The sequence below is a fragment of the Nycticebus coucang genome, chromosome 9 (genome assembly GCF_027406575.1).
Source record: "Nycticebus coucang isolate mNycCou1 chromosome 9, mNycCou1.pri, whole genome shotgun sequence".
Lineage (NCBI taxonomy): Eukaryota > Metazoa > Chordata > Mammalia > Primates > Lorisidae > Nycticebus > Nycticebus coucang.
Window position 1 is genome coordinate 23,731,429 of NC_069788.1, and position 27,931 is coordinate 23,759,359.

General features: G+C 37.0%; 1 protein-coding gene across 31 annotated transcripts in view; it reads left to right on the forward strand.

The window, feature by feature from the left end:
• DST (dystonin) overlaps nucleotides 1-27,931 on the forward strand; it is a 465,208-nt gene that overhangs the window by 342,957 nt on the left and 94,320 nt on the right. For all 31 annotated transcript variants that reach the window (XM_053603771.1, XM_053603761.1, XM_053603774.1 and 28 more), the window contains 11 exons: nucleotides 1,853-2,061; nucleotides 2,685-3,002; nucleotides 3,477-3,643; nucleotides 5,498-5,654; nucleotides 6,687-6,813; nucleotides 8,886-8,948; nucleotides 9,495-9,736; nucleotides 10,927-11,056; nucleotides 14,537-14,736; nucleotides 16,150-16,645; nucleotides 18,284-19,755. In XM_053603771.1, coding sequence (XP_053459746.1) covers nucleotides 1,853-2,061; nucleotides 2,685-3,002; nucleotides 3,477-3,643; nucleotides 5,498-5,654; nucleotides 6,687-6,813; nucleotides 8,886-8,948; nucleotides 9,495-9,736; nucleotides 10,927-11,056; nucleotides 14,537-14,736; nucleotides 16,150-16,645; nucleotides 18,284-19,755 — 3,581 coding nt within the window. The remainder of the gene's footprint in view (nucleotides 1-1,852; nucleotides 2,062-2,684; nucleotides 3,003-3,476; nucleotides 3,644-5,497; nucleotides 5,655-6,686; nucleotides 6,814-8,885; nucleotides 8,949-9,494; nucleotides 9,737-10,926; nucleotides 11,057-14,536; nucleotides 14,737-16,149; nucleotides 16,646-18,283; nucleotides 19,756-27,931) is intronic.

Genomic DNA, 27,931 nt, shown 5'->3' on the forward strand with positions numbered 1-27,931 from the left:
CCAACATTCATTACCTGTTAAGAATAAAAAATGCTCCTGTCACCCAGGAAATTCAAGAAATTTAGGAGCTCTGTGTCAGGAACTGGGATCAAAGACCAAATATCAGAACAGAAGATCTTCCCAGTGCACATGTTCTGAGGAAACCACAAGCGTGCTAGGGGCTCTTAGTTGGGAACCATGGTCGAAGATCAAATATTTCTTATTATATCACAATATCATACCTTCCAAAGGCCCCACCTCCAAATGCCATCACATGAGGGATTAGGCTTCAGTTTACTTCAATATATGGATTTGGGAGGACAAAAACCTTCAGTCCATAGCAAACAGTAACACTGAAGGTGTCTTCCTTACAGCGGAATCTCTGTAGTTAACCACCTCCCTACAATGACCACCTTCTTAAGTTGACCTAATTTTCATAGACCTAACGTGGGTGTATCAGTACCAGAGGCCTAGTTCCATATGTTGAACAGTTTGTTACACGAACTTGGATGGTCAACTTGCAGAGGTTCTACTAATATGAAGACAGTGGACTTTCTTTGGGCTATGACTGACCATGGCTAAACAGATCGCTGATGTTAGTTACTTCCAGAGTTGCCCAGTTGACAGGCAGCTCACCTGCTGATCTCAAGCTGCAGTTCAGAGCACCTGCTCGTGTGACTTTCAGATTAGGGCTCATATTTGAACCCACTGCTTGTTTCTTCTGCCTATGGCATCTTGGTACATGTGAAATGCCAGCTTCCTCCCCACTTGTGAGTTTCATTATGTTTTAGTAAGAGGAACGTGATTGTCTCCTTAAATCATCTAAACTTAACCTCTCAATTCAGTGAAGATTTGGCCAGCTGTTTTCTCATGACATATCATTAAAATGATCTAAAAGAAAAACTGTGTTGTTGTGGATTATATATCACAGGCCAAACACAGCATGTGAGATACTTGGTTTTATAGAAATGTTTCAAGTCACAACTTTCTTCTGCTGAAGCAGTCTACAATGTATCAGGCTAAAGCATTCAGATATTAGTAAAATACTTTCCAAATTCCTGGACAATATGTGATAAATTAAATTCATGCTTAAAAACAGATTGCATTTCAGAGAGAGATGAATGCATTAAAAACCATAGCTCTTTAAACTTCCCATTGGTCTGCAATATAGAATGTAGGATGTTAAAATATAGTCAAGTGAAAACTAACCCAGAAAGGGTTTTTTTAAAGCATCTTTATCTCCTATGAGATAGGTGGTTAGCTGGTTAAGTTTATTTTTCCCTTTTTTCCTGCTATTACACTTTTAAGTAAATTCAATTTTTGTATATTTTAGAAGCATAATCTCAACTTTCTTTAAGTGGATTTTCATTGTCTATTTTCTCAATTCATTTGTATCAGCAATTTCTATGTATTTGAGTATTTTACTTAAGTTACGAAAAATGACAATAACAGTGTATTGTCTCTTGCGGATAGCTGTATATTGACCATCATCTTTTTTTTCTCCAAGTAGTTACCAGTAAGTATAGCTAATTTGAAATGTCAGACTGGGAGCCAATAGTTATTCCAAAGGTTTGCTGTTTGGACTGTTCTTTCATCTCTCTAAGATAATTCAGATCTTTGTGTATCCGAAAAAATCTGGTTTTGAATGCAGATGATATAAATAATAACTTGTTTAAAAATGTCAATTTTTCATTTTCTACTAGGCATTTTTTTTCTTCCTAAGATTTGAGGTGATATTCTGATTATGCATTATGAATTTATCGCTTAAACTTTTCTCTTTTTAAAATCTTATAATTCACCTTGGTGTATTTTTGAAAAGAGGTAGGGCAAATAGAACTTTGTAGTTAATAATTTCCTGATCTGTTTGGATTAGATGACATTGTTGGGAGATACGATGATCTATCCAAGTCTGTTAATGAACGAAATGAAAAGCTGCAGATAACCCTGACCCGTTCCCTGAGCGTGCAGGATGGCTTGGATGAAATGCTAGACTGGATGGGAAGTGTGGAAAATTCTCTGAAAGAACAAGGCCAAGTGCCTTTAAACTCTGCTGCTCTTCAGGATATCATTAGTAAAACCATTGTAAGTGACTTTTTAAAAAGAAAAAAAATACTTATATTGAAAAAGTTTTATAAGCTCAAAAAAATGAGTAGATTTAAGATAAATTTAAGGATTAAAAAAAGAGAGAATGATGTTTCCTGAATATAACAGTCTGGGAAGTAATGCTTGCGAAAAATCAAGTGGGCAAAATTGTTTTTCTGTAAAGAAGAATAGAAAGAGCTCTGTGTACTTTTCCTGGAATATTATTCATTATAGAGGCCTTACACATACATTGAGTCTTGTTTATCATTGCTTCAGCCAGCTGCACATGAGGCTAATCAGATCAATCACATTGTTGTCTGGCCTTTTAAAAATTAGGACCATGGCTAATCCCCAGGCTCCATTAGATCTTGGGGGTTGCTGAGTAGCAGCAGCCTCCTGCCTCAGTCAGGCAACTACAGCCAGCTGCTATCCACTCTCCCTTGAGGAGATTTGGGATGGGATTCCTCCGGGGACAGATCAAACTTGTCATTCAGTTCCAACCGTTAGCACTCTCAGTCACAGGTTGTTCAAGCTTATGTTGTTATGAGTAGTCATAAAAAGAATTCTATCACATTATTTGTAAACGTCATTATAAAACAGATGCAATATTGGGTTTGTTTCAGATGTTGGAACAGGATATCGCAGGGAGACAGAGCAGTGTAAATGCCATGAATGAAAAAGTGAAGAAATTTATGGAAACAGCAGACCCCTCGACTGCATCCTCACTGCAAGCCAAGATGAAGGACTTGTCCGTTCGGTTTTCGGAAGCAAGTTGTAAACATAAAGAAAAGCTCGCCAAAATGGAGGAGCTCAAAACCAAAGTAGAACTGTTTGAGAACCTCTCAGAAAAGCTCCAGACATTTTTGGAAACAAAAACCCAGGCTCTCACTGAAGTAGACGTGCCAGGAAAAGATGTTACTGAATTGTCTCAGTATATGCAGGTGTGTCTTCCTAAAAACACATGAGGCCAGTCAAGGAGGGAGTCAAGACTAACTCATACGCTATTGGCAGATTTATAATCAACAGTTGTCATTTTAATTGCTTATGGATTAAGAAAGATGTTTTCTCCCATTAAAAATCTCAAAACCCCATCTTCTCCTTGAAGTACTTTGCTCAGTGATTAGAAATAAACACCACTTTTCATACATGTCATAGATGATAAAAGTATGATCTTATATGCTATAACCCACAGAGAGACAAATATAGAATGCATTTTAAATTAAATAAAGTTTTCTATGTTTTCTTTCAAATAGCCTTCTTGCATTTTGTTATATTTAGATTACTGATCTTAGGCAGATACTTATTCCCCTGTCAAGTTCCAAGTAGAGTTATTCTGATCCCACATGCATGTGGGTGGAATGTCCATTGAGCATCTAGCAATATCTGTATTGACTAAGTATCTAAATGCTTTTTAGGAATCAACTTCTGAATTCTTAGACCATAAGAAGGATCTTGAAGTTTTGCATAGTCTCCTGAAGGAGATATCCAGCCATGGCTTACCAGGCGATAAAGCTCTGGTTTTTGAAAAAACAAATAATTTGTCAAAGAAATTCAAAGAAATGGAAGAGACCATCAAAGAAAAGTAAGCACTACTTAAAAAATTATATTTTATTCTACTTGATAGCATTGTAATTAGAATCAATTACTTTTTTTCTTATATAGATAACTGAAACTATTTAAAAAACTTGAGAATAAGCAAAAGGCTACTTCATAAGTATTTTTTGATAAACATTTTGTTATTTTAATTAAGTACATTATTTTAAAAAATATTTAAGAAGAAAATTCAGTACTTCTTACATAAAAGTGGAAAGCATTATATAAGAAAAATGGTGGTTATAGTTTCTTACTAAAAATGATCTAAACTTGCCACATCTGAAATGTCAGACTGGGAGCCAATAAATCCCACATTTTTATTTGCAAAGGCAGACATAACCTTGAAGACAGCTCATGGTTCTTTATTTCTGAGCTCAATTCATAAACTGTGTGCATTTTTATGTAATAGTTTACTTTTCGAGGAGTAGCACATGAGACATGAATCCATGAAGAAATAAGAAACAAGAGAATGAACCTGAGTTGAGCTAAAAACCTATGCAGGACCTTGTGACTTAACTTGTGTATTTCTCTTTTTTATTTTAATTAAATTATAGCTGTGTATATTAATGCAATCATGGGATACAATGTGCTGGTTTTATATGCAATTTGAAATATTTTCATCACACTGGTTAACATAGCCTTCACGGCATTTTCTTAGTTATTGTGTTAAGACATTTATATTCTAAATTTAGTAAATTTCACATGTACCATTATAAGATGCACCGTAGATGTGGTCCCACCAATCACCCTCCCTCCACCCATCCTCCCCTCTCCGCTCCCCTCCCCTTTCCGCGTAACTTGTGTATTTCTTATCTTGTGTAGCTTTCTTTATACAACAGCTTTTCCTAAAGTTGATGTAAAAGATGCCCCCAAAGATAGAAAGTAGTCATTTCTCTTTCAACTAGTCTTCTTTATTTCTTCAGAATTCTCTACCTAAAACTTTTGAGTCCAGTCAATACTTCTCACAAAGCTATGTTTTCCATCACATACTGTGATATTTAATTCACATTGTGCAGATGAAATGTTTTTGGTTTTTTTAGGTAATTTCTGGGGTTTTTCTTTCAAATGGGTCCACTTTAGAACCATGTGGTCATCAGCAGCCAGTCCCACGGTGGTGTATTTTCATCTGCCAGTGTTGTGCACACTTGCCTATGTGCACCTGTCATCCACATGCCAAACGCGACGGTCCTCGTAGTTCCTGTGCGGAGCGCTTTATGTTCCCTCCATGGGGCTCACCACACACAAAGATCCACATGGTTCCTCGTGGAGCTTCCTGAACCTCCTCGGGGGAGGTACCCATCAAAACTCTCCACCTATTAGGTTACATCTCGTTTTAGGAGACTTAAATCTGTATTCCCTGAAACACTGAGTTTATGAAGTCCATTAACAAGACTGTAGTGTAGTGTAGAGGACGCTAGGTGGCATTATGTTTTCCTCCAGTCTGTGATTTGTGAATGTTTCCCTTCTGGTTCTGTGCCTGCTGGCATTAAGCATCCCATAAAGTGGACAGATCAAAGCTCCCCAAATCTAAATAATGTTAAAACTGTTTATGTAGTCTTAGAGTTTATGTAGCATTATAGAGTGCCATTACATATGGGTTACAGATTTCTTGACTGCTGCTATCTTGATCTGTGAATCTTGCCTGAGGAGCAGAGATGGAGCTGATTTCACTTACCACCTATGAAACATTTTCTCCTGTTTTAAAGGGTTAGGTTGCACACGGAAGTTTTGTTTTTTTTTTAATATTAAGCCTGATGTGGGAACAAGGATTTATTTATTAGTAATTAGCCCTTTGGAGCATCATTTCTCTGTGGCTTAAATTTTTATGACTTTTGTTATCTAGAAAAGAAGCTGTAACTTCTTGTCAAGAACAATTGGATGCTTTCCAAGTCCTTGTTAGATCACTGAAGTCATGGATAAAAGAAACAACAGAAAAAGTTCCCATTGTGCAGCCTTCTTTTGGTGCAGAGGATTTAGGAAAATCTTTGGAAGAAACTAAGGTGAATCATTCTATTTAATATTAAGTTTTCATTTGACTGTGTCTGTAATGAAAGGTTGAAAGACTAGTGGTGATTTTCTTGATCTAATATCTAATGGAAGTTAGATCCTTATATGTATCCTGTATTTTGATGATCTTTGGAAATCGTGACATGTGATTAACTGATGATTTTGAGGAAGGACATAAACTTTCAGTTAATTTGCTTTTTTAAAAAATGATTAATGAGTTGCTGACTGTGACAGTGTCTAAATTTCTTTCCCTACTAAACCTCTACTTAGCTTCAGTTATTTTTGATACCATTTCTCATAATATTTAGTAAAAGATCTTTCTCTTTAATTTTTTTTTTTTTTTTTTTTTTTGGTAGAGACAGAGTCTCACTTTCTGGCCCTCGGTAGAGTGCCGTGGCCTCACACAGCTCACAGCAGCCTCCCGAGTAGAAGATCTTTCTCTTTAATTAGCATTTTATGCTAGGTTGTATATATCACTGTAATGAGTTATTGAAGATAGAAGTTATCTCCTGCATAAATAGTGTGCAAGTATTTTGTTACCTGATTCACATTATGATACTTATGAAGTTATAGCAAATTTCTACTCCAAATTTGTGAAAATGTATGTTTTAAAAAATTCATTAAAATTTTGATAACTAAAACACACTGTAAAATGGAATTCTGAATTCCCATTTATTTTTAATGTTCCTAATACATTTTCTCCTGTAACTTGGCTATGACCTAGTACAGTTTTCCAGACTTACAGTTGACAGTTACTTTGGAACCCATGGCAGCCGGGAATAACCTTACTTCCACTGTGGCAAGGAGCAGAATGGGCCATACCCCCACTTGTCACTGCTAACAGTGCTAACAGTCACCTGGGCTGTGGGAACAAACAGGGATGGTGCCTTTTTTTCTTCACCTCCCCCACAAATCAAGGCCCACGGTTATTACTGCTTTAAGATATGCTTAAGAAATTGAATTATAACGTGCCACTTTGAAAATATAAAGAAGACTGAAAATAATGTATTTTTATATATCTCAAGAAATTACAAGAAAAGTGGAGTTTAAAAACACCAGAGATTCAGAAAGTGAACAACAGTGGGATCTCACTATGTAACCTAATAAGTGCTGTGACTACCCCTACAAAGGCAATAGCAGCAGTTAAATCAGGTATGTGCTTTTGTTACATTTATCGCAAAAACTACAAGAATCACTCATGTTCATTTTGTGTATGCGTATGTTATTTTTTAACTAATAACCCTAGAAATACAAAGTGGAAGTGATAAGAAAGATGGCATCTAAAACACATTAAAACCTGCTATGAAAAAGTATCTGTACTAATCAAATTTCAAATTTCTCTTTGTTTTCTTTTATTAAATTAAAATGTAATCAGGTTGATATGTAAGAGTGAGGAGTGTTATACTGAGGTAGAGGACAGATGAGATTCTGATTTGCTTGCTTTTTACCTTTAATGAAATGGGTATATTGAAATTTTATTTGAACTATTTCTATTCTTATTATAATATTTGATAAAGAAATGAATCTGGGCTCCCGGCAAAGAAGGAAGTGAGGGAAGAAATTGGTTCTTCTCCTGTAGAGCGGACCCTCTCTTGTTTTATTCCTGTCCTCTTTATTCTGGGTGCTGTTCCTGTTGGCCAATATGTCTAAATCACAATCTGAGACGTGGTTGAGCCTCTCTTCTCAACAAATGGGAGAGTTATGTATAAATATTGATTGTAAAATTAAGTTGTGGTATAGGTTTTAGTTTAAAGCATACAGTATCAAATGAAGAAAACAAACCCAACTCCGAGCAGAGACAGAAGGCAGTCTCGTATCTTTATTTGAGATTTCTGAGTTTCCTCTGTGGTTTATCTAGTCGGACCAACTCCCCAGCTGTCCCTATTGTGATACTGATGTTCCAGCTGGGCCTTTCTCAACCAACCATTTATTCCACTCTATTAATCCCATTTCAGGGACAACCCATATTGTATATGGTATGATGATTTCTCCTTTCAGCCCCTAATCAGATTTCCTAAAGTGTCAAGTTTTTTCTTTCTTTAAGAAAAGGAATTCTATTCGTTTTATTTATGTTAGCTCTTCATATCCCCTTTATATTTGCAATATAAGCACCAACCAGTGTTTCTTGGGTGGTTTTTTTGTTTGTTTGTTTTGTTTTTTGCAGGGGGTTGTTTGGTTTCATTCTGTTTTGTACTCTTGGTAACTACCAAGCATGGCAGGCATTAGTCTTGGGCATCTCTGGGATAGTTAACACTTTGATGTGAAATGCCATTGTGTGTGATTATTTTTGAAGGACAAAACTTAGGTTTCAGATATTTAAATGTTTCTATTTGTTTCTACTTGTTCTTTTGTGATTTGACAAATGCCTTTGTGTTTTGAGTAGCTAGCCAATGGGCACTATCTGAGAAAGTCTAATTGATTTTTATAATACTCTGGTTATGAAAATATAACCAATGCTAGACGATGATGTAATAAGAGAGAAATATTAGTTTGCTACTCACCGAGTAGTTCCCATGCAATTGGGCTTTAGTTCCCACAGTGAGGTGTTATTATTCCCATCAGTTTGGTTGATCCGTTGCCTGGCTGGTAACTAGTGAGGCTGGAATTTAATTCAGGTGAGTTGCACACTAACACCCAGGTCCTCCTAACCAGTCTGGGCGCCTGTTTGCTCTCTTTCTCTCTCTTAGTATTGATGTAAGGTGGTTTTAGGAATACAGTTTGTTTTTAAACTTTAAGATTTTTTCATGTCTTTAAAAAAAATCAATCTGCCTCCATTAAGCGCAGTGTGGCTGTGTCAGCCAGTTTTCAGTCCCTGAGGAGGGCAGACGCTCCGGTTCATCAGTCTTTGTGCTTCGTTCAACACACTTGTACACGGAGCACCTCTGGGCTTTGGGACCTTCATCATTGAGATAGCGTTAGCAATAAAGCAGCTTTATATTATAATAGTGTAATATAAACATTGAAATGTGAGTGTTTAAGATGATCATATTACTACTTTAAGAACACATTTTACATAGAAGAAGGGATACTGTTCAATATTTAAATTTTAGGCCTTCATTTGATTTTGAAGTTAAATTAGTATTTTATGTTTCAAAGTAGTCGTAACACTTTTAAGTGATTACTGTATATAGCGATTACTGTTTAATTTAATGCAATGCCATTTACTATTGATGTGTAGAAATACTATGGAGATCTATGTTACTTCAGTTTTAATATTTTTACAGGTGGAGTAATATTAAATGGTGAAGGAACAGCTGCAAATACTCAGGAATTTTTGGCAAATAAAGGTGAATAATAATTTTCATTGGTTATTGATTAATGTAACATGGTATTTTTTTGAAAGAGAAAATCTCCTTAGAGGACAATATATTTGAAATTTAAACCTTGAATTAAAATGATATTTAATGCTCACAAATCCCCCTAAATATCATTTTAATTTCTGTAACATTCCATGCATTTTTGTTCATCTGAAATTAGTAAAAGCTAGTTCAATGTATTTTCTTTTTTATTTGGTTAATTTGAGATATTTTGCTACTTGAGATAACATTAGTTTTATCTCATTTATTGAGTTTGATGCCTGAGAAATTAGTAACATTTTGTGGTTTGAGGTTTTTATTCTATTTGAAATACCGTTTTTATTTTGCTTGTATTATGTAGTGTTCTTGAATTATTTGTGATTAAATAGTATTATATGATAGTCTAAACTTTTAATTATAAAAAGCTTATGACTTGATCATGGTAGGCTTAATTACAGAGTATGACAAACTATTATTTCTAGACCTATAATTGAAATGACCTGAAAATGCATCAGTATAATTCTTTTCTTCCTCTAGGGTTAGCATCCATTAAGAAGGACATGACCGACGTAAGTCATGATTATGAAGATCTTGGCCTCTTACTCAAGGACAAAATAGCAGAACTGAATTCTAAACTCTCCAAATTGGAAAAAGCTCAGGAAGAATCAAGTGCTATGATGCAGTGGTTACAGAAAATGAACAAAACTGCGACAAAGTGGCGTCAGACCCCTGCACCCACAGACACTGAAGCTGTGAAGACGCAAGTTGAGCAGAATAAGGTATATTCTGTGGGTTCCTACTGAAGATGCAAAAGAAAACCAGGCAGCATTCAAACGGAGCCCATGTGGTCAGGAGCTTTGTTGCTTTCCAGCTCTGTCACCCGCAGCACAAAATGTGATAGTTGTGTTTAATGTGTCTTTCTGTAGAGATCAATGTTAAGAGTCCCTTCTTTAAAAACAATTTCATCAATATTAGTTTAAGTCCAAGTTATTATAAGTGTGCCCATCACTAAAATTGCATACATTGTACCTGTTAGGTGTGAATTTACCCCCCACTTTTTTTTGTGCTCCCCCATCATGAAGATGAACAAGCTGTCAGTGTAAGCACCTTCATCACCTTTGAATCAGTTGAAGTCTGGGATGTTAACCAGCCACCTACTGGGAAATATTTACATAAAGCCTAAGTGTTTTAGGGAAGTGTTCTGTCTAGTGTAAAATAGGGTAGCTAATACTTTCCCTTTCTTTAATCGGTGACATTTCTTCCTGTAGCTGGCAAGATTGGGAGGATTGTTTTACGTGGTGTCCAAAAAAGTGCTATTCACTAGTAGATTCTGAAATACCAGCAGCCTTTGTCAAGGCTAACTTTTTTGTTAATTACAACCTACTGATGTCATCTTGCTTTTATCCAAAGCCGGTTGATTTGAAAATATGAAATTCTGGGCAGCGCCTGTGGCTCAGTCGGTAAGGCGCCGGCCCCATATACCGAGGGTGGCGGGTTCAAACCCGGCCCCGGCCAAACTGCAACCAAAAAATAGCCGGGCATTGTGGCGGGCGCCTGTAGTCCCAGCCACTCGGGAGGCTGAGGCAAGAGAATCGCTTAAGCCCAGGAGTTGGAGGTTGCTGTGAGCTGTGTGAGGCCACGGCACTCTACCGAGGGCCATAAAGTGAGACTCTGTCTCTACAAAAAAAAAAAGAAAATATGAAATTCTTCTTCAATAATGGACACGAGAGTCATTATCTCCATAGGTACAGGCCTTCTCTGGGGGATTCTTGTCACACAGTGAAGACTGGCTAAAAAAGGAAAGGAAATAGCTGCTGAATCCAGGTCCTCACTAGCTTTTATCTTCTAAAAGTGTATTTTTTTCCTCTTTTGGTCATGCTAGAGGAAAAAAAAATGCTTGATCATAATTGTGTTTTTGCCTTTTGCAGTTGGCACACTTTAATGTAGTTTTTTTTTCCCCCCTTGTTAGTCATTTGAGGCAGAACTAAAGCAAAATGTAAACAAAGTGCAGGAGTTGAAAGACAAATTGACGGAGCTATTGGAGGAAAACCCAGATACTCCTGAGGCTCCCAAGTGGAAGCAGATGCTGGCAGAAATAGGTATGTTGTATTACTTACATGAAAGTTCACAGAAGCTCATTCATTTTTCACTTGTATCCATCTAAAGCATCCAACAGCCTCACTTAGTTTTGGATTTGCTTTAATGTTTCAGAACCTTTTTTTTGCATGTTTAAAAGTGTCACTTGAAATTAACATTGTGCAGGGAATTGGCCTCACTTCCATTTATGTACAATATATCTTCTGTGTTATGCACTTAGGTTTTTTTTCAATGTTTACAAACATTATGTTTGTAAGTTATGTTTTTAAGTTCAGTATACAAATATCCATTGTATATCATTAACAATTAGAGAATTAAAGTTAACATAACAACACAAAATATGAAATATATAGAAATAATTCTTCAGAAATATATAGTATTTCTACGTGGAAAACATCTAGTTATTATTGAAAATATAAAATATTTTCATGTCTGTGTCTTTTTATATTTTCAATATAAAAATATATTGCAAAATTGTTATTAATGATTTTTTTTATTTGTTTAGGTATTCCTTCTGTTATAACTCAGGTCTTTCTAGGGATATCAGTATACCACATAGCAAATTTAGTTTGCTCTGGGGATTCAGAAGGATTATAGCAAACAGCTGGCCCTCTGGGGGCACACATATCTGATATTGGCTGTTATTATATATGCAAGTTCCTTCAGGCTTTCCTGTATATTCATAATAAGAGTAAACCAATAACACAATTTTGACAGTTTGTCTAGTTTGGGTTACCTTTTAGATACATTTTTTACAACCTTCATCATGTCTTACACCTAAGATTAAAGAAGGAAGGTGAAAAAGTCCAAAGCAAAGAATCAGTCATCAGTCCCACGCGGCTGCTGCTATACTTAGGTTTTCTATCTTTTCTTGTATTTTTCCTGGTAAACACAGTGCCTACACTTATTTTTCTGAAGAAGGTAGATACTAATTAGTTCAATGCTACGCATTGAGTAACATCGTGTTCATTAACAATTATTGACTTTTTTTTACTAGCTTTATGATGCTTTATCTTTTAAAAGTTTCATTATCTTTTACTTTAAATGTTCTTTTCATTTATTTGGAAAAGGTAGGCTTGGTTCTTTAGGGAATTTCTCCTGGGACTGCTCTAGATCTATACTTTACTATCTTCTTTTCTCTCCCAATCAGTACTAAAAAGTAGCTGTTCACTGAAATACTAAAAAGCAGCTGTCCACTGAAGACTGGTAGTTTTGATTCTTTATCTAGGGTCATCCTCCCATTTCTACTCTGTCCTTGTATAATCTATTCCTCCTAGTTACAGAATTTTCTTCACTAGCTCTATTGTCTTAAAATTTTTCATTATTATAATAATATGGAATATTAGTATAAGAGAAGGAAAATAATTTTCCCTACCTCACAGTATTGTTTAGACAACTCAATGACTTAATATATCTATAGCTCAGATGAATAGCACCTGGCAAATAGTAAGTGCTATGTACATGTACTATGATTATAGTAATTATTTTATCTTCCATTCCATTATGTTTATCTAAATATTGTCTTTCTTTTAGAGTTAGGTGCCCTGTGATAAGTTTAGAAATCCGGAAGTATATTTCAGTTTGAAGAAATGTTCCTCTAGAGGATCTTAAAGTTCTAAGATGTATTTAATCCAACTATAGAGACTCCTGTCTCATTGTAATTAATTTGGCCCTAATTGAGTGGCTCTCCCCTGGGATATCAGAATTACTTAGGAAGAGTATTCTCAGGACATTTTACAACAGGGGTAGGAATGAGGAATGTGCACATCAAAAAAGCTTTCTGATGACTTTGCTGTTTCTTCTTCCTGATTTATTGCTCTGATTGCATTATTTTGTTGTCAGATTGTGTGTGACTAAAACGTGCCATATAGAATGATGTCAGTAGATAAGATTTTAGGGATTGTGTTCTATTGAAGTCACCCCTTTAGTGTATTAAACTGGTAAAAAATCAAACTCTCACATCAAGTAATCGTGGCCAATAATGAATGTTTATTGAGCAACTAATGTGTCCAGGTGCTGGACTAAATGTTCTCCGATCAGTAACCCTTGGGTACAGGGAGCATGCTGTCCTGAGGGTGGTGAGAGCAGGGAAGACTTCCTAGCAGAGGGCAAGATACATTGGAATTATGAAGGCAGGATAAGATTGGGGTATGTGACGAGGAGGTAGAACATCTCAGACGTGGGACCTGTGTGAGCAACAGCCCATTTGTATGATTACAATAAGATTAGCAGGGCTAGATTAGATGATTCATCTCAAAATACAAACTCTCTAAGATTAGTAGACGAGGGCCAGATCGTAGGAGGCCTTGACATATTTAAAAGTGATCTTTCTTTTTAGGGAAATTATTTTAGAACCAAATAGATTGCACCTGAGAAACACTGATAGCCGAAATAGCAGTGAGAAGATGGGTAGTCTTGGTCTGTAGTTCTCCAGATGTACGCTCCTGGATCCAGCAGCAGCAGCAGCACCTGGGAACTTTTTAGAAATGCAAAAGTTGAGACCCCACTCCAGAACGACTGCATCACATGCTCTGTGGGTGGAGGCTAATGATCCCGCCAGGTGATTCTAGTGCAGCTCAAGTTGGAGAACTACTGATCCAGGCAAAACATGATGAGGTTAACTCATCATCGCCTGGCGGGATGGTATTAAATTATCACACGTACCCCAAAGATAGGGACCTCTGTTGTGTATCGATTAAACAAATTTTTAAAAAACAACACATGGTGAGGGCCAAAATGGAATCAGAGCATAAGGGATATAAAGGAGGGACTTAAGGTTTTATGGTCAAGAACATATGAGGGTTAGGAAACTCACGATAGAACATTCTGAATTATTGCATCTCAGTGACATGACAGAGATGTAGCTTTTATAAAAATCGACCTGTTTTTAGAGGAATGTAAGGAATTAGAGGGAAAACCCACCTGTTTTTAGAGGAATTATTTTTTAATGTTGAGTTTAAAGGGTTGGTAAGATTTCTTATTGTAACTTTCCAGTGGCTGGTTGTTAATATGCGATTTGAATAAAAGAGAATAATTGGGGCTAGATAGTCAAATGTGGGAGTCGTTTACTTACACCTGCTAATTGAAGATTTGATATAACAGTGAAGGATTAATCTTCATTATTCTAGTAGGTTAGTTATAGTGAAATAAACAGACTCCATAGGATTTCTGGAAGAAATGAAGATCTCAGGATCCTATTTGCTTTAAGGAGTATTTCATATTCTACAATGTCTTCTAAAATCAGATTCAAGTTTGTTTTTCTTTTCTTATATTTCAGTTGACACACAACCACCAGGTCCACAAAATGTGTATTATTAAATGCAGTTTTCTCTTAGTTTAGGTATTTATTTAACTAGGTAAGAAGAATTATTGAAAAATGGAATGATAGCCATTGCATATCATTTTGCATAATATATAGTCTTCATAGATATCGTCGTTTTAATGCAAAAAACCAAACACCAGTTTCATCCTTTTTCTTTTAGAGTCTAAGTGGCAAGAACTCAATCAATTAACAGTTGATAGACAACAAAAACTGGAAGAGTCTTCCAACAACCTAACCCAATTCCAGACCATAGAGGCCCAGTTAAAACAGTGGCTTGTGGAAAAAGAGCTGATGGTCAGTGTTCTTGGGCCCTTGTCAATTGACCCAAATATGCTAAACACACAAAGGCAGCAGGTGCAGGTGAGTGTCAGTCTGTCTCACGCACAGCAACGTGACTTACTGTTGTCATTATAAATTCATTAATTTGGGGCGGTATATGCTTTACCTTTGTATATTTGTAATGTCTCAGACGACCACAAGGTACCATGCTGAGGTTAGTGGGAAACCCTCAGAGAACTAGAGCTAGGAGGCAGCCCAGAGTAGTGTCCTGGAGCCTGTGAGTAGGCCAAGCCCCTGAGTATTTCAGTCAGACTGTGGGTGGTCCAGATCCTGTTAAAAAGGGTCTTCTTTGAAGTATTATTGTGATTAATATTTTTATGAGAAGCTAGTATATGCTTTTTACTGTTTAGAAATTACTCCTTTGATGTTTTATTCATTCTGATTGTGATAGTAAATAATGAAACTTGTAAAACTCACTCAGCAAGGTCCTGAAGGGGAGAAAGAATAAGAAGGGACAAAGAATAAGGGAAACAAAGGGGACCTTGAAACCAGTGCCTCAGCTTTAGACTCTCATCTGATTACAAAGCAGATAAATCCACAAGGGAAAAAAATCCATGAAATTTAAGTGAGGTGTAATAGCAAGAGCTCCACTGTGGTTTCAGTCGGCTTTTCTCAGGTTAGAGTACTGGCTTTAGAGCAGGGAGGCTAGTTCAGTAAGTCTAGGTCAGAGTCACTAGTTCTAGTTCATATCCATAATGTGAAGAGGATGAAAACAAAAGATAAAAATAAGTATCTGGGGAGAAATAATCGCTTTTCATCTTGGTAGTCTCCCCAAAATAGATAAATAAAGATCAAAAATAAAAGATAAATAAAAATTTTTATACTAAAGGAATTTGAGGATCCTTCACTGACTAATGTGTCCTGCTCAGCCTATACATTCTGAGTAACATGATTTGTTGGCTGAAACCTTTATAACAAAGACCATAAACATCACTCAACCTTACGTTAAAAACACCTTTGTAAATTAATGCATCGTGAGTTAGCCTGTTCTGACACTGTTATGACTGTGCGTTTTCTTTAATGTAAAATGCAATAGGACAGTCCGAATTCCCACAAAGGGAAAAACGTGAGTAGGAAGATGCAAACTTGGTGTTAGTGCACTATATATAAACTTGTCCAATAACGGTGTTTTCCATTGTGTATGAAAATTTGTACATGATTTTTTTCTTCATTTTGCCCTTATTTCCAAAAATATTTATTCTTTTTTCCCTCAAGGAAGATATGATTAGTTTAGACAAGATTCTGTCTCTGAAGCACCGTGGTGCTTTGAATTTAAGTTAATTATGCTGCGCTTTAAATAAAAATTAGGGAAGTGGTCACTATAAAACAGAAACTAGATAAATCATTATCATTTCTGTCTGTTTTGGACACTGAAGGCTATGTTTTCTATAATGAACGATACGATAATTTGTGCATTTATCCTTGTTACCTTAGATTCTGCTACAAGAATTCGATACTCGGAAACCTCAGTATGAACAGCTCACAGCAGCTGGCTGGGGCATTCTGAGCAGACCCGGAGAAGACCCTGCTTTACATGGGATCGTGAAGGAGCAACTGGCAGCTGTGACCCAAAAATGGGATAGCCTCACAGGACAATTGAGTGACAGATGTGACTGGATTGACCAAGCCATTGTTAAAAGCACCCAGTATCAAAGCCTGCTGAGAAGCCTTTCCGATAAACTGAGTGACTTGGATAATAAACTTAGCAGCAGTCTGGCCGTGAGCTCACACCCCGATGCTATGAACCAGCAGTTGGAAACTGCCCAGAAATGGAAGCAGGAGATAGAGCAGGAAAGGAAGCAGATGCAGGTGGCCCGGGCACTCTGTGACGATTTGTCAGCACTAGTGAAAGAAGAATATTTGAAAGCAGAACTTAGCAGGCAACTAGACGGCATCTCAAAATCATTTAAAGATATTGAACAAAAAGCAGGTTTGTCTACTTTGGGTACCTATATATTTCCTGGTCAGACGCAGATCCACATTGCCCATTTTTGAGCTGTTGCCAATAATGCAGGACCCTAAGGAGAGTCTGCCCGAGTGAGAACGTGAATGAGAAGGAGACGGAACACCAGGCACAGAGGGCCGTGCTGTGTTCATAGCACACCAAGGCAGGGTCTTTCTGTACGGGGACAGAGAGATGGGCTGTTGGCAAAATCCACTTAATGAAGTCTCGTTGGAATTTTGGATATCCCAAATGGGTTTTTAAAAGATGGAAACATTTTCATAGTGTGACATAGTCTTATTTTGCCAGATTAAAAAAAAAAAAAAAATCTAGAGGAATAGTTGTTTAAAAGGTCTCGGATCCTTGTATCTCCTGCTTTACCTTAACTGTTCTGTCATAGAAAACTCACCTAGAGAAATGCGTCAAAGAGGAGCGTCTGACACTATTTTCTTCGCTCTCCCGCTGCCGCCAGAGTTCTGGGGCAGATGTGCTGATGTTTGTCAGATGCAGCAATATTGAGTTATTAGAATTCAGAAAGGCCTGCCCGAGAAAGACACGTTTTGTAGCTCTGTTTGTTCTGTTTGAAAAGTAACACTAGTGTCTAGGCCATGTGCCTCGTAAATATTCAGTTTATGTTTTTTAATTGGTTTGATTTATTTATTGATCATAGCAACCATTTCATACTTACCCCTTTGTTTAACATGATACTGATAATAAAGACATATTGGCTGTTATCACTATTATTATTTTTTTTTTGAGACTCTGTTGCCCCAGGCAGAGTACCCTGGCATCACAGCTCACAGCAACCTCAAACTCTTGGGCTCAAGTGATCCTCTTGCCTCAGTTTTCCTATTTTAAGTAGAGGTAGTGTCTAGAACTCCTGAGCGCAAGCAGTCTATCCGCCTTGGCCTCCAGAGTGCTATAGCATTGTAGGTGTGAGCCACTGCACCCAGCCCATCCCTATTGGTCTTACTGTATGAACACTTTCATGTGATAGACAGTAAACTAAGAACTTTTCATTTAATCCTCACAACGGCTACTGTTAATGTTGCCAATTTATAGTTGCGGAAATGAGGCTTACAGGTTTAGTCATTTGCCCAGGGTCTTGCAACTCTAAGGAGGTTAAGCCATGATACAAACTCAGGTAGTTCTTACATGCTACGTCATGTTGGCTCCGTGATATGTAAAAGTCATGGAAGTGAAAAAGTCCTATGTGATAAGAGATGGATTATTTATTAACATAGCCAAGGACTCCATCATTGTCACTTCCCAGTACTGGAATAAAAAAGACACTCTCAGAGCACGTGCTACGTGGTGTGACTGCGCCCTGCACCTCTGGGTATTTTTTACCCATTCCCGCAATCTTTGATTTCCCCTCTCATCATGCCTGCTTCTTGACTTGTCTCTTTTCTTTTTATTGTGCCTGCTTCTTGCTTCTTTTCCCCCCCTTGATCAATGATTTAAGTTCACTTGTTGTTCTTATAGTTAACGCTAAGAGCCTTTGCTTTTAGATAATTCCGTATGTTCTTTCAGAGATTTTTCTTTTGGCTTTTCACAGATGAGGTTAATATTTTTATATAAAATGTTGTTGTAAAAAGAAAAACCTGTCTGTAATCTTATTTTCAGAGAATCATGTCCAGCACCTTCAGTCAGCCTGTGCAAGCTCTCATCAATTTCAGGAAATGTCTAGAGATTTTCAGGCTTGGTTGGATGCCAAGAAAGAAGAGCAAAACAGGTCTCATCCAATATCAGCCAAACTCGATGTCTTAGAATCATTAATTAAAGATCAGAAAGACTTCAGTAAAACTCTGACTGCTGAGTCTAGTATTTATGAAAAAACCATTGCAGAAGGTGAAAATCTGTTATTAAAAACACAAGGGTCTGAGAAGGCAGCCTTACAATTACAGCTTAACACGATTAAAACCAATTGGGATGGATTTAATAAGCAGGTGAAAGAAAGAGAAGACAAGTTAAAAGATGCATTGGAAAAATCCCTCAAGTATAAAGAACATGTGGAGACTCTCCGGCCATGGATAGGCAAATGTCAGAACGACCTGGAGGAAGTAAAACCTTGCTTGGATCCTGCTGAGACTGAGAATTCTATTGCCAAATTAAAGTCTCTGCAGAAGGAAATGGACCAACATTTCGGGATGGTAGAATTACTAAACAACACAGCCAATAGCTTGCTCAGTGTCTGTGAGACAGATAAGGAGGTTGTTACAGATGAGAATAAATCACTGATCCAGAAGGTGGACATGGTCACTGAACAACTTCACAGTAAGAAATTCTCTCTGGAGAATATGGCTCAGAAGTTTAAGGAATTTCAAGAAGTTTCCAAAGAAGCTCACAGGCAGCTTCAGTGTGCAAAGGAACAGCTGGACCTCCATGATTCCCTAGGACCCCAGGCGTACAGTAACAAAAACCTGACCATGCTGCAGACCCAGCAGAAGTCACTTCAGACCTTGAAGCCTCAGGTAGAACTGGCCCAAAGACTCGCACAGGACCTGGTGCTAGAAACCTCAGACTCAAAGGGAACCTCTGATATTTTATTACAAGCAGAAACATTAGTGCAAGAGCATACTACAGTAAGTCAGCAAGTTGATGAGAAGTGTTCGTTCTTAGAAACCAAGCTGCAAGGCATTGGGCATTTCCAGAATACCATCCGAGAAATGTTTTCTCAGTTTGCAGAGTTTGATGATGAACTCGATAGCATGGCTCCGGTGGGGAGAGATGTAGAAACTTTGCAAAAGCAAAAGGAGGCTATAACAGCCTTTCTGAAGAAGCTGGAAGCCCTCATAGCAAGCAACGACAATGCCAATAAAACCTGCAAGCTGATGCTAGCCACGGGAGAAACGTCTCCTGACCTCATTGGAATCAAGAGGGACTTGGAGGCTTTGAGTAAACAATGCAACAAGTTACTGGACAGAGCCCAAGCCAGAGAAGAGCAGGTTGCAGGGACGATTGAGCGTCTTGAAGAATTCTACAGCAAATTGAAAGAGTTTTCTACCCTTCTCCAGAACGCTGAAGAACGTGAGGAGTCACAAGGTCCTGTTGGCATGGAAACGGAGACAATTAATCAGCAGCTTAATGTCTTCAAGGTAGGGAACTCTTCATTTTTGCCAAGTGTTTTCATTATAAAAGTAATTTCTAATTGTATAGAAAGGAGATTGCCTATATTGTAGTACCTTCTAATATGACCATTGCATAGTATTTAAGCCTGAATAATTTTATGTGGGGGTAACATGCAAGCATGTGGGGCAGTTTCATGCCTACTGGGGATTTCAGGCCTCATGGGATAAGGCCTGAGAGAACATCATGAGGACCATAGGGTGCTTGACAAGGTCCTTAGGGTGCTTGACAATAGGGTGCTTGACAAGGTCCTCGGCAAGCCCAAAGCTGACACCATGGAGTCCAGGTCTGACGTTATTCACAGTTGCCAACTGTGGAGACCAGAGCTGTGCTTTGAATTCTGCAGATGTTTTTCTCCCAGCCTTTTTAAAAATCATGAATTATTTTCTTTTACTGCCCTTGCTCTTTACATAGTTCTTCTCAACCTTCTTAATTTAATTTCTTCCACTGTCTTCTATAAATTATTTTCTTCTAAAAGTTCATATTTTTAAAGGCATTGCAGAGTTCCATATTGCAATCCTGTTTTCATAAAACAAAGATCTTGGGCTCATGGCCCAGATTGTCAGGAGTAGATTATTTTTGATTGGATTGTATAAAGAAATGTCTGCCCTTGATAGCGCTCAGTGAGACTTAATGAATGGAACATTAGATGACACGGGGGTGGGGTGGGGAGGGCAGTTTCAGCGTCATTGTATTTAGCCTTATTTACCATAGTGAGAGCAGTAGTTGTGTCTCTACAGAAGACAGAGATGGGTTCATCCATGGAAACAGAGGGTCCTAAATACCAAGCATTCAAACTGCACAGGGTTGGTGTAAACCTTTGGGGTTGCCAGGTTCCCTATTCTGTTTATAAGGTGTATCTTACCAGTGGAGGTATATTGTAACATTAGCATGTGAAGGATAAACTAAGACCAAATAAAAATAGAATTGGTGTTTTTTAATGCTTCTTTTATGTTATTTTTCTTAGAGATAGCCATGGTTAGCATCAGAATGTTAGGGGTACATGGTTTATGTACATACTTTGTTTTTGTACAGATTGAGTCCAAATTACACATATCCATGTGCCCTTCACCCAGACAGTGTCACTGTACCTGACAGGTGTGAATTTGCCCATCCTCTTCTCCAGCTCGATTTTCACTGACAATTACTTCCACGTGTTTACTTAAGTGTTGCTCAATTAGTTCTAGTTTGGTTTTGAGTTCATGTGTTTGTTTCTCATGGATGTTTCATTTAGAAGAATGGTTACCGGTTCCCTCCAGGTTATACAAAAAGATGTGAGCTCACCATTTTTTTTTATGGCTGAGTAGTACCCCACATACCCCGTGGCATGTACCACATTCTATTAGTTCATTCGTGTCTTGGTGGGCACATGGGGTGTTTCCACGTCTCTGCCATGGTGAACTGTGGTGTCACAAACATTGGAGTGCAGGGGTGTGTGTGTGTATATAAGTTTGCTCCGAGCAGTGGAATTTGTAGGTCTACTTTATGTTCTTTGAGGTATTTCCGTACGATTTCCCATAGAGGTTTCACTAGTTTGCAGTGCTGCCATCTGCATGTAAGAGTTGCTTTCTCAAAACAAACAAAACCTCCCAGGATTTATAGAGCTACAGACTATTGCCATGAGAAATAAGCAAAAATCAAATGGACTTCCAAATTCTATGCTGGCTGTGTTTGGTACCCTCTTTCCTTTGTTCATCATTAGTAATGTTATTTAGGTGATTGAATTTTGAAAAATAACTTATTTTTCTTTGTGTCATTATTATGGTTATTTGCTAATTATTAAATGCCTTTGATGCCAGTTCCTTCAAGACGTAAACATCTGTGATTCCTTATTTAGATCATGAGTCGTGTGTGTGTGTGTGTGTGTGTGTGTGTGTGTGTGTGTGTGTGTGTGAGAAACATAGCCTTGCTCTTTTGCCCTGGGTAGAATGCAGTGGTGCAGTGGTGCAACCTCAAATGCCTGGGCTTAAGCCATCCTCCTGCTTCAGCCTCTCAAGTAGCTGGGACTATGTGTGCCAACCACAATCCCCAGCTAGTTTTTCTATTTTTAGTCTAGATGGAGTCTTGTTCTTGCTCAGGCTGTCCTCAGACTCCTGACCTCAAGGATCCTCCCTCTTTAGCCTCCCAAAGTGCTAGGATTACAGGTGTAAGCCACCATGCCCAGATTAAATCTTGATTCTTGAAGGTGGAGGAAACTCCGTTTCTGACTTGCAAAATAAAAATTTCTCATGAGAGAATCCTCTATTAAATAAATGTAGTTATGTGGCAATTGTTGCTTCAAAGTGAGATCTTGGGCGTGACACCTCCTCCATCAATAAAGTTGAAAATTTCTACAGAACCCCAACAATCGAAAGCTTAAATGACAGTAACCAAGCAGTTTTGTACTGATGCAATTTAACCATGTTAAGTGCTTCTATGAAACACTATGATTTCTCTAGGTTGTTTGTGAATTTGTGTAGAGAAAAGAGTAGGTCCTCATTGCTCTTCCCTGCTTCAACGACTTGTGAGAAAATGGGGAAAATAACAACATTGGTGCTGCTGGTCCTGGGTGCCTTCCCCTTTGTGTTCACAAGAGTGAGTGCAGTGAAGAAAACAGGGCTCTTCCCCTGGGGAGTTGACAGTGAGAGAAAGCAGGAGATGGGAGGCGTTGTCTCGACTTTGCATTGAGAGTGTTTTGCAAACTAAAAAGCACCAAATAAGCAACATCCCCATTAATAGTAGCAGAGATCTCTTATTTGATTGTGAAGAAAAATAGAGTGATCATTTCGGCTAAAATTAAACCATTTAGCCTGCTGTGCGTGTTTGTCTGTTTTCTGATTATTTAGGAGTCAATTGATTTCATTGAAGTTCAGCAATATAAAAGAACATCATGACATACTTTCAATGTCTTGAAACCCAGTGACGTAAAAAAAAAAAAAAAGTTTTCAAGTGGCAAAATCATCTGCCTCTAATATAGTCCAGTGCCATGTAAAAAAAGAACAATATGATAGACCTACACAGCCAGTAATTCTATTTATTTGTGTGTCTCTATTGTAAAGAAAATAGTAATTACAGCAATTAACATTTATTGTGGGCTCACTGTGGGTGAAACACTATTATAAACTCTTCTGGCTTTAATCCTGTTAACAGTCATGAGAAGTACATGTTACTTGTCCCCAACTTACTGTAAAGAAACCAAGGCCCTGGGAGGGTAAGTGACTTGCCCAAGGTCACACAGGTAGTAAGTGTCAGAATCTGATGTTTTGTTGGAAATAATGCAACACTTTGTGTCAACTTTATTTGTCCCTTGTCACATCTGATATTTTCTCTGGGGAATTTTCACTTCATGTTTGCTCTAGCCTAATTTGGGCAGGCTGAATAAACAGCCAGTGTTCATTTTAATTCGAATCACCAGGAACCCCCACTTAAGGAAAGTATTCTGTCAAGCTGGTTGCTCTGAGAAGTATGAGATAACATGTGTAGATCTGTCTTAGGAACTGATGGTATGTGGACGCTGTGGTATTGAGGGTGATGGTGACTGTCATTGCCACCGCTGCTCCTACTGAGATGGAACCAGACAGTTCAACGTCTTAGCGATTCTAACTCTCTTGATTAAAGCAGTAAGTTAAGTTGTTTACAGTTCAGAACTCACTTTATTTTTTGTTTGGGCATTAGCTTTTTGTTAAACTAAAAATGTAATATTTTAGGAATTTTCTTAAGATTTTTTAAGTGGGATAATGTATATTGAGTGAAAAGCTAGTTATAAATTTCTAGCAGTGTAACAGAAAAGAACAGTGAAGGGTTTATTTTCACTATTAACTTCAAAATGTAATCCTTTTTGACATTAATCTATCTGGTAGCTTTAGTTTAACCTAATGCGACAGATGAAATCCTATGATACATTTTCTTAATACAAAAATAAACTGCCTTCTGAGCAGGACTGAAACTTAGTAATAGCTAATATCCAGTTAGGGGTAGGGAGTGCCTTATACTGAGAGGGGGCATAAGAGATTATTTAAACTAGGTAAGACAGATAGATTTTCTAATTTCATTTTTTCTCCCTAAAATTTAACCTAAGAAACAGCAATTAATATTTACTTTAAGTTTGAAAAGGACAAAATTCACGTTTAAGATACCAGTCCAAACATAATAATAAAAAGCAAATGCTGTTCTGAACCAAATGTCCTACCTCTTAGTGAAAACTGTTCTGTAGTTAGATGGATGTTACCTTTTATGTTAGTTTGAGTTTTTTTTTTAACTATTTTGATTATGTAAGTTCTGTTGTCCATACATTTTTCTATTAAATACTAAGCATTAGACTAACATGACCGAAGAGAGAGGTGTTTCTATACTCTCGATAAGTCAGGGTATCAGCTTTCTACTTAACACTTCTCTAATTGTAATTTAACTAATTTAATTACAGTTAAATTCTGTGCACACTTATAAATTGGTAGATTGAATAGCAGAGTGATTCTGTCTCTCTAGGCAGGAGGAAAGAAAGCCCCTTTGGTGTTCTCTCTATCCTTGCCTCCGGTTGGAAGACACTTAGTTCAAGAAAAAATTCAAATCTAAACTACGTTATTAAGTAACATTAATATTTCCACATTTTTATTTATCAAAGACATGTGTCACTGACTCTTTATACAGGGAACCCATCTCAGTAATTCCCATGATGTCATTAACAGCCAATGAGGTCTTCTGATCATCATGAAGTAATCACCATATTGAATTGATTTATAAAGATCAAAGAAACTTGATGTTTTCATGAATGCATACAGTCACATCCTACTGAAATCTGTATCCAGCCCCACCTCTGTGTAAAAAAAAGTCTTATCTCAGAACCTGCTTCCTGTTTACTTCTGGCCTCTCTTTTGCTCCCCCAATTGTAATTAATTTTGCCCCCACAGATGAACATATCTCCAGTACAAGTCTTTCTGAACTGGAGATTTCTCCTTATTTTATTTTATTATTGGGGAACCTGATTGCATTTGTTAGGTAAAGTCTCTCCCAACCCCCTCTCTCCTTCCCTTTCCCTATACCCCTTTTCCCCCACCCCTCACCGTGTGCTTGGTCATCAATTGTCCTCAAATCAGAATTGAGTGCATAGGATTCTTGCTTCTCCATTCTTGTGATGCTTTACGATTTCTCCTTATTTTAATGGAGAAAGCATTACATAGAGATGGAGATAGCATTACATACAGCAGAGGATTTTTAAGCCAAGTTAAAACCAGAGACAGAAACCAGAACACATGTCTAATTATACTGTAATGAATTTTCTCTGGTTCAGGTAAAGGCATTGTTTAATCCGGGTGTCATTATTTGAATATTGGGTAAGCTAAAATGCTAAGTTTTGTGGGGCTAGAAGCCAGGCAGTTTGAACACAGATTTCTCTTTTGGGTATTTATTAAATGAACAAATATGGTGTGATGTCACCACATTTTAAAGGTAAACTATTTAAATAATGTTTTAATAGTAGTTTTTAAGTATATTCACATTATATAGAGGTCAGTGATGAATTGTTCTCCATTTTTTTTTGACAACAGGGGAAAATTAGATAAAGCTGTTGTTACAGAAGAGGTTTTTGTTAGGGTGAATTTCTTAATGGACTGGATTTTCGTTAATGAGATTGCATGAGCAAAGGGGTTGCACAATTGATACCTTCCTCTGGTATTTTTAAAGGTGAAAATACTTAATACTTTCACTATAGAAACTAACTAGATGCATGAGTTTTTCTAGCAAGGTCATATTATTTAATAAACCACATCAAAGTGACATTTAAGGTTTGGGGGAAGAAAGAATACCCCATCTGCTGAGCAAGGGCGACGCCCTGCCAAGGCAGAGACCCCACCTTGCTGTTAAGAGTTGGAGCTGATCTGCTGTGTGGTATTATTAAGGCCTCATATTCTCATCCACACAAACTAGGCATAACAGATGGATGCCCCCTTCCCTACATTACACAAAGACTATACCACACTTCTCTGAAAGGACTGTCAGAGGGAACTTGACAATGTGGGCTCTCTTTCCAGTGTTGCTGCTGACTAGGGCTGTGGCCCTTTATGTCACAGCTTAATGTCTATTGCTTCATTTAAGATGGAGGAATTAGTTTCTTTTGAAGACGGTTTCAGCCAGAGACTTTTTATAGCATAGGATATTTTGGTACTTGTTTTGTTGCTTTGCTTTTAACTTGATAAACCTGTATCACCATTTTGAAGTGATCCCCCCAAAAAGAGCCAAACGGCAGTATCTACTGGCATTTTCATAGGCCTCCCTTAGAATAAAGGAGAGCTCCATAATTTATTTTACTAATGTGGAAAGTTGCCTAAAGGTGTGTCTGGGTGTGTATGAGAGAGAGAGAAGAATTTGCTTTGTAGTATAAAATTATACATTGGCTTCTTGATAAGAAAATTTGACTGGTAAATGTTTTTATTTTTTTCCCAATGTTTATTTAGGTCTCTTTATTCATTAAATAGCCACATAGGAGAGGTAAAGGTTGCTGTTGTAAATAAAATGAAAAGGTTTTGGAGCTGCTCAAGAACCAGAATACTCCCCAAATGTCTGTGCTCACATACCCTATTTCAGCTATTTTAATTGTTATAATTTCAAGATTAGTTTATTTCTTTTATCAGTGTTTTGATTTGAGAAATAGCTTCATATTTTGTTTGGTTGGTGTTTCTCTGAAGGAAATTACATGGGAACATTAGTGTGTGCATTTGTTTTTCTTCCTAGGTGACTTTCTAAAAAAATAAGGTTTTAGACATTTTATGTACCTATATTAAAATATGAAATATGCATATATTTCAATTAATAAGGTTTATATATAGAATCATCTTTTGTTACATAGAATATTTTTTATTTACTGTCACCTGAAAACTTCACTGAAGATTCAGGAAAGTCATAGTCTTAGTATTGTAGTAACTTACAGGAAGAACAGCCAGTGCTCATTAAAGATTTTAACTAAGGTTCACATCAAGATCAAGTCCCATCAAATGTCAGTGAATCTATTAAATGTTTCTAAATTTTGTTGACTTTTGTGCTGGGGCCCGAATATTCTAGTTGCTTTTAAATAGAAACTATACTCCAGGAAAATAAATAGCCATTGCATATTCATGTGATGACTATCCTTGAAAATCCTTTAGTCATTTATGTGAAGAAGTCTAACTAGTTTGAAAACTAAAACTAAAGGATGCTTTTGCTTTAATTAGCTGATAGCTTACCTATTTTAGAAAAAAACAATAGAAATTATTGGTCTTATGTCCTGTTGTTTATGTACTTGTGGCACAAAACACTAAACTCTTGTTTAGCTTCTAATCCAGATTTCAAGAGATAATGGGCCAGAAGTCACTTGAGTCACTTTTCATGGATAACATTGCATTCATTGACGTGGATAGTTTCCACTGATTACACATTGAAATTCTTAATACCTCTGTGCTTTCAACTCTTAAAAAAAAAATCCACATTTTGACTGATAGAATTAGTCTTTAATGTCTCTATGAGATAAATTGTTGCACTTAGTGGTAAGATTTTTCAGGAACTTTTCTTTCTAAATAATTAAACTTTAAGAATATGAAATGAGAAAATGGTACTATTTTGTTTATAATTCAGTTAATATTTGTATATTTTCCCCAAATCATCTGCTTTAATAGATAATTAAACTGAATTATATTTAGTAGCCTATGTAAATTAAGTAAAATTATATTTTGAATCATTTAGTATTATGACTATATATGTGAAATGTTGACTATTTTTCAGGAAAATTTTGCTTATATTCTTATATTTCTCATAAAAACGTGAGAGATTTTGATATGTTTAATATTGAATACAGTTTATATATCCTGATTTTATTAATATTAGAGACTCTAACATTAATAGTAGCTGTAGAAACCCAATTTGGGAGGAAAAGATGAACCAGTTCAGTTCTGCTCTATGTATGAGTTCTTGTGTATTATCCAGATAAGACTTTGGAATGTAATTTCAAGTAACAAAGGTATATGTAAATTATCCTCATAAATTGCAATATGATGGTACACATTTGCATTTGATGAGAATAAGCTGGAATCAGTTTAATGAAATAAGAATGCAGTTATTAAATGGCATATATGTAAACAATTCTAATCAACATTTTCTCATAGCATCCCCTTACTTCAGACTGCCTCGTGCCCATTTTCT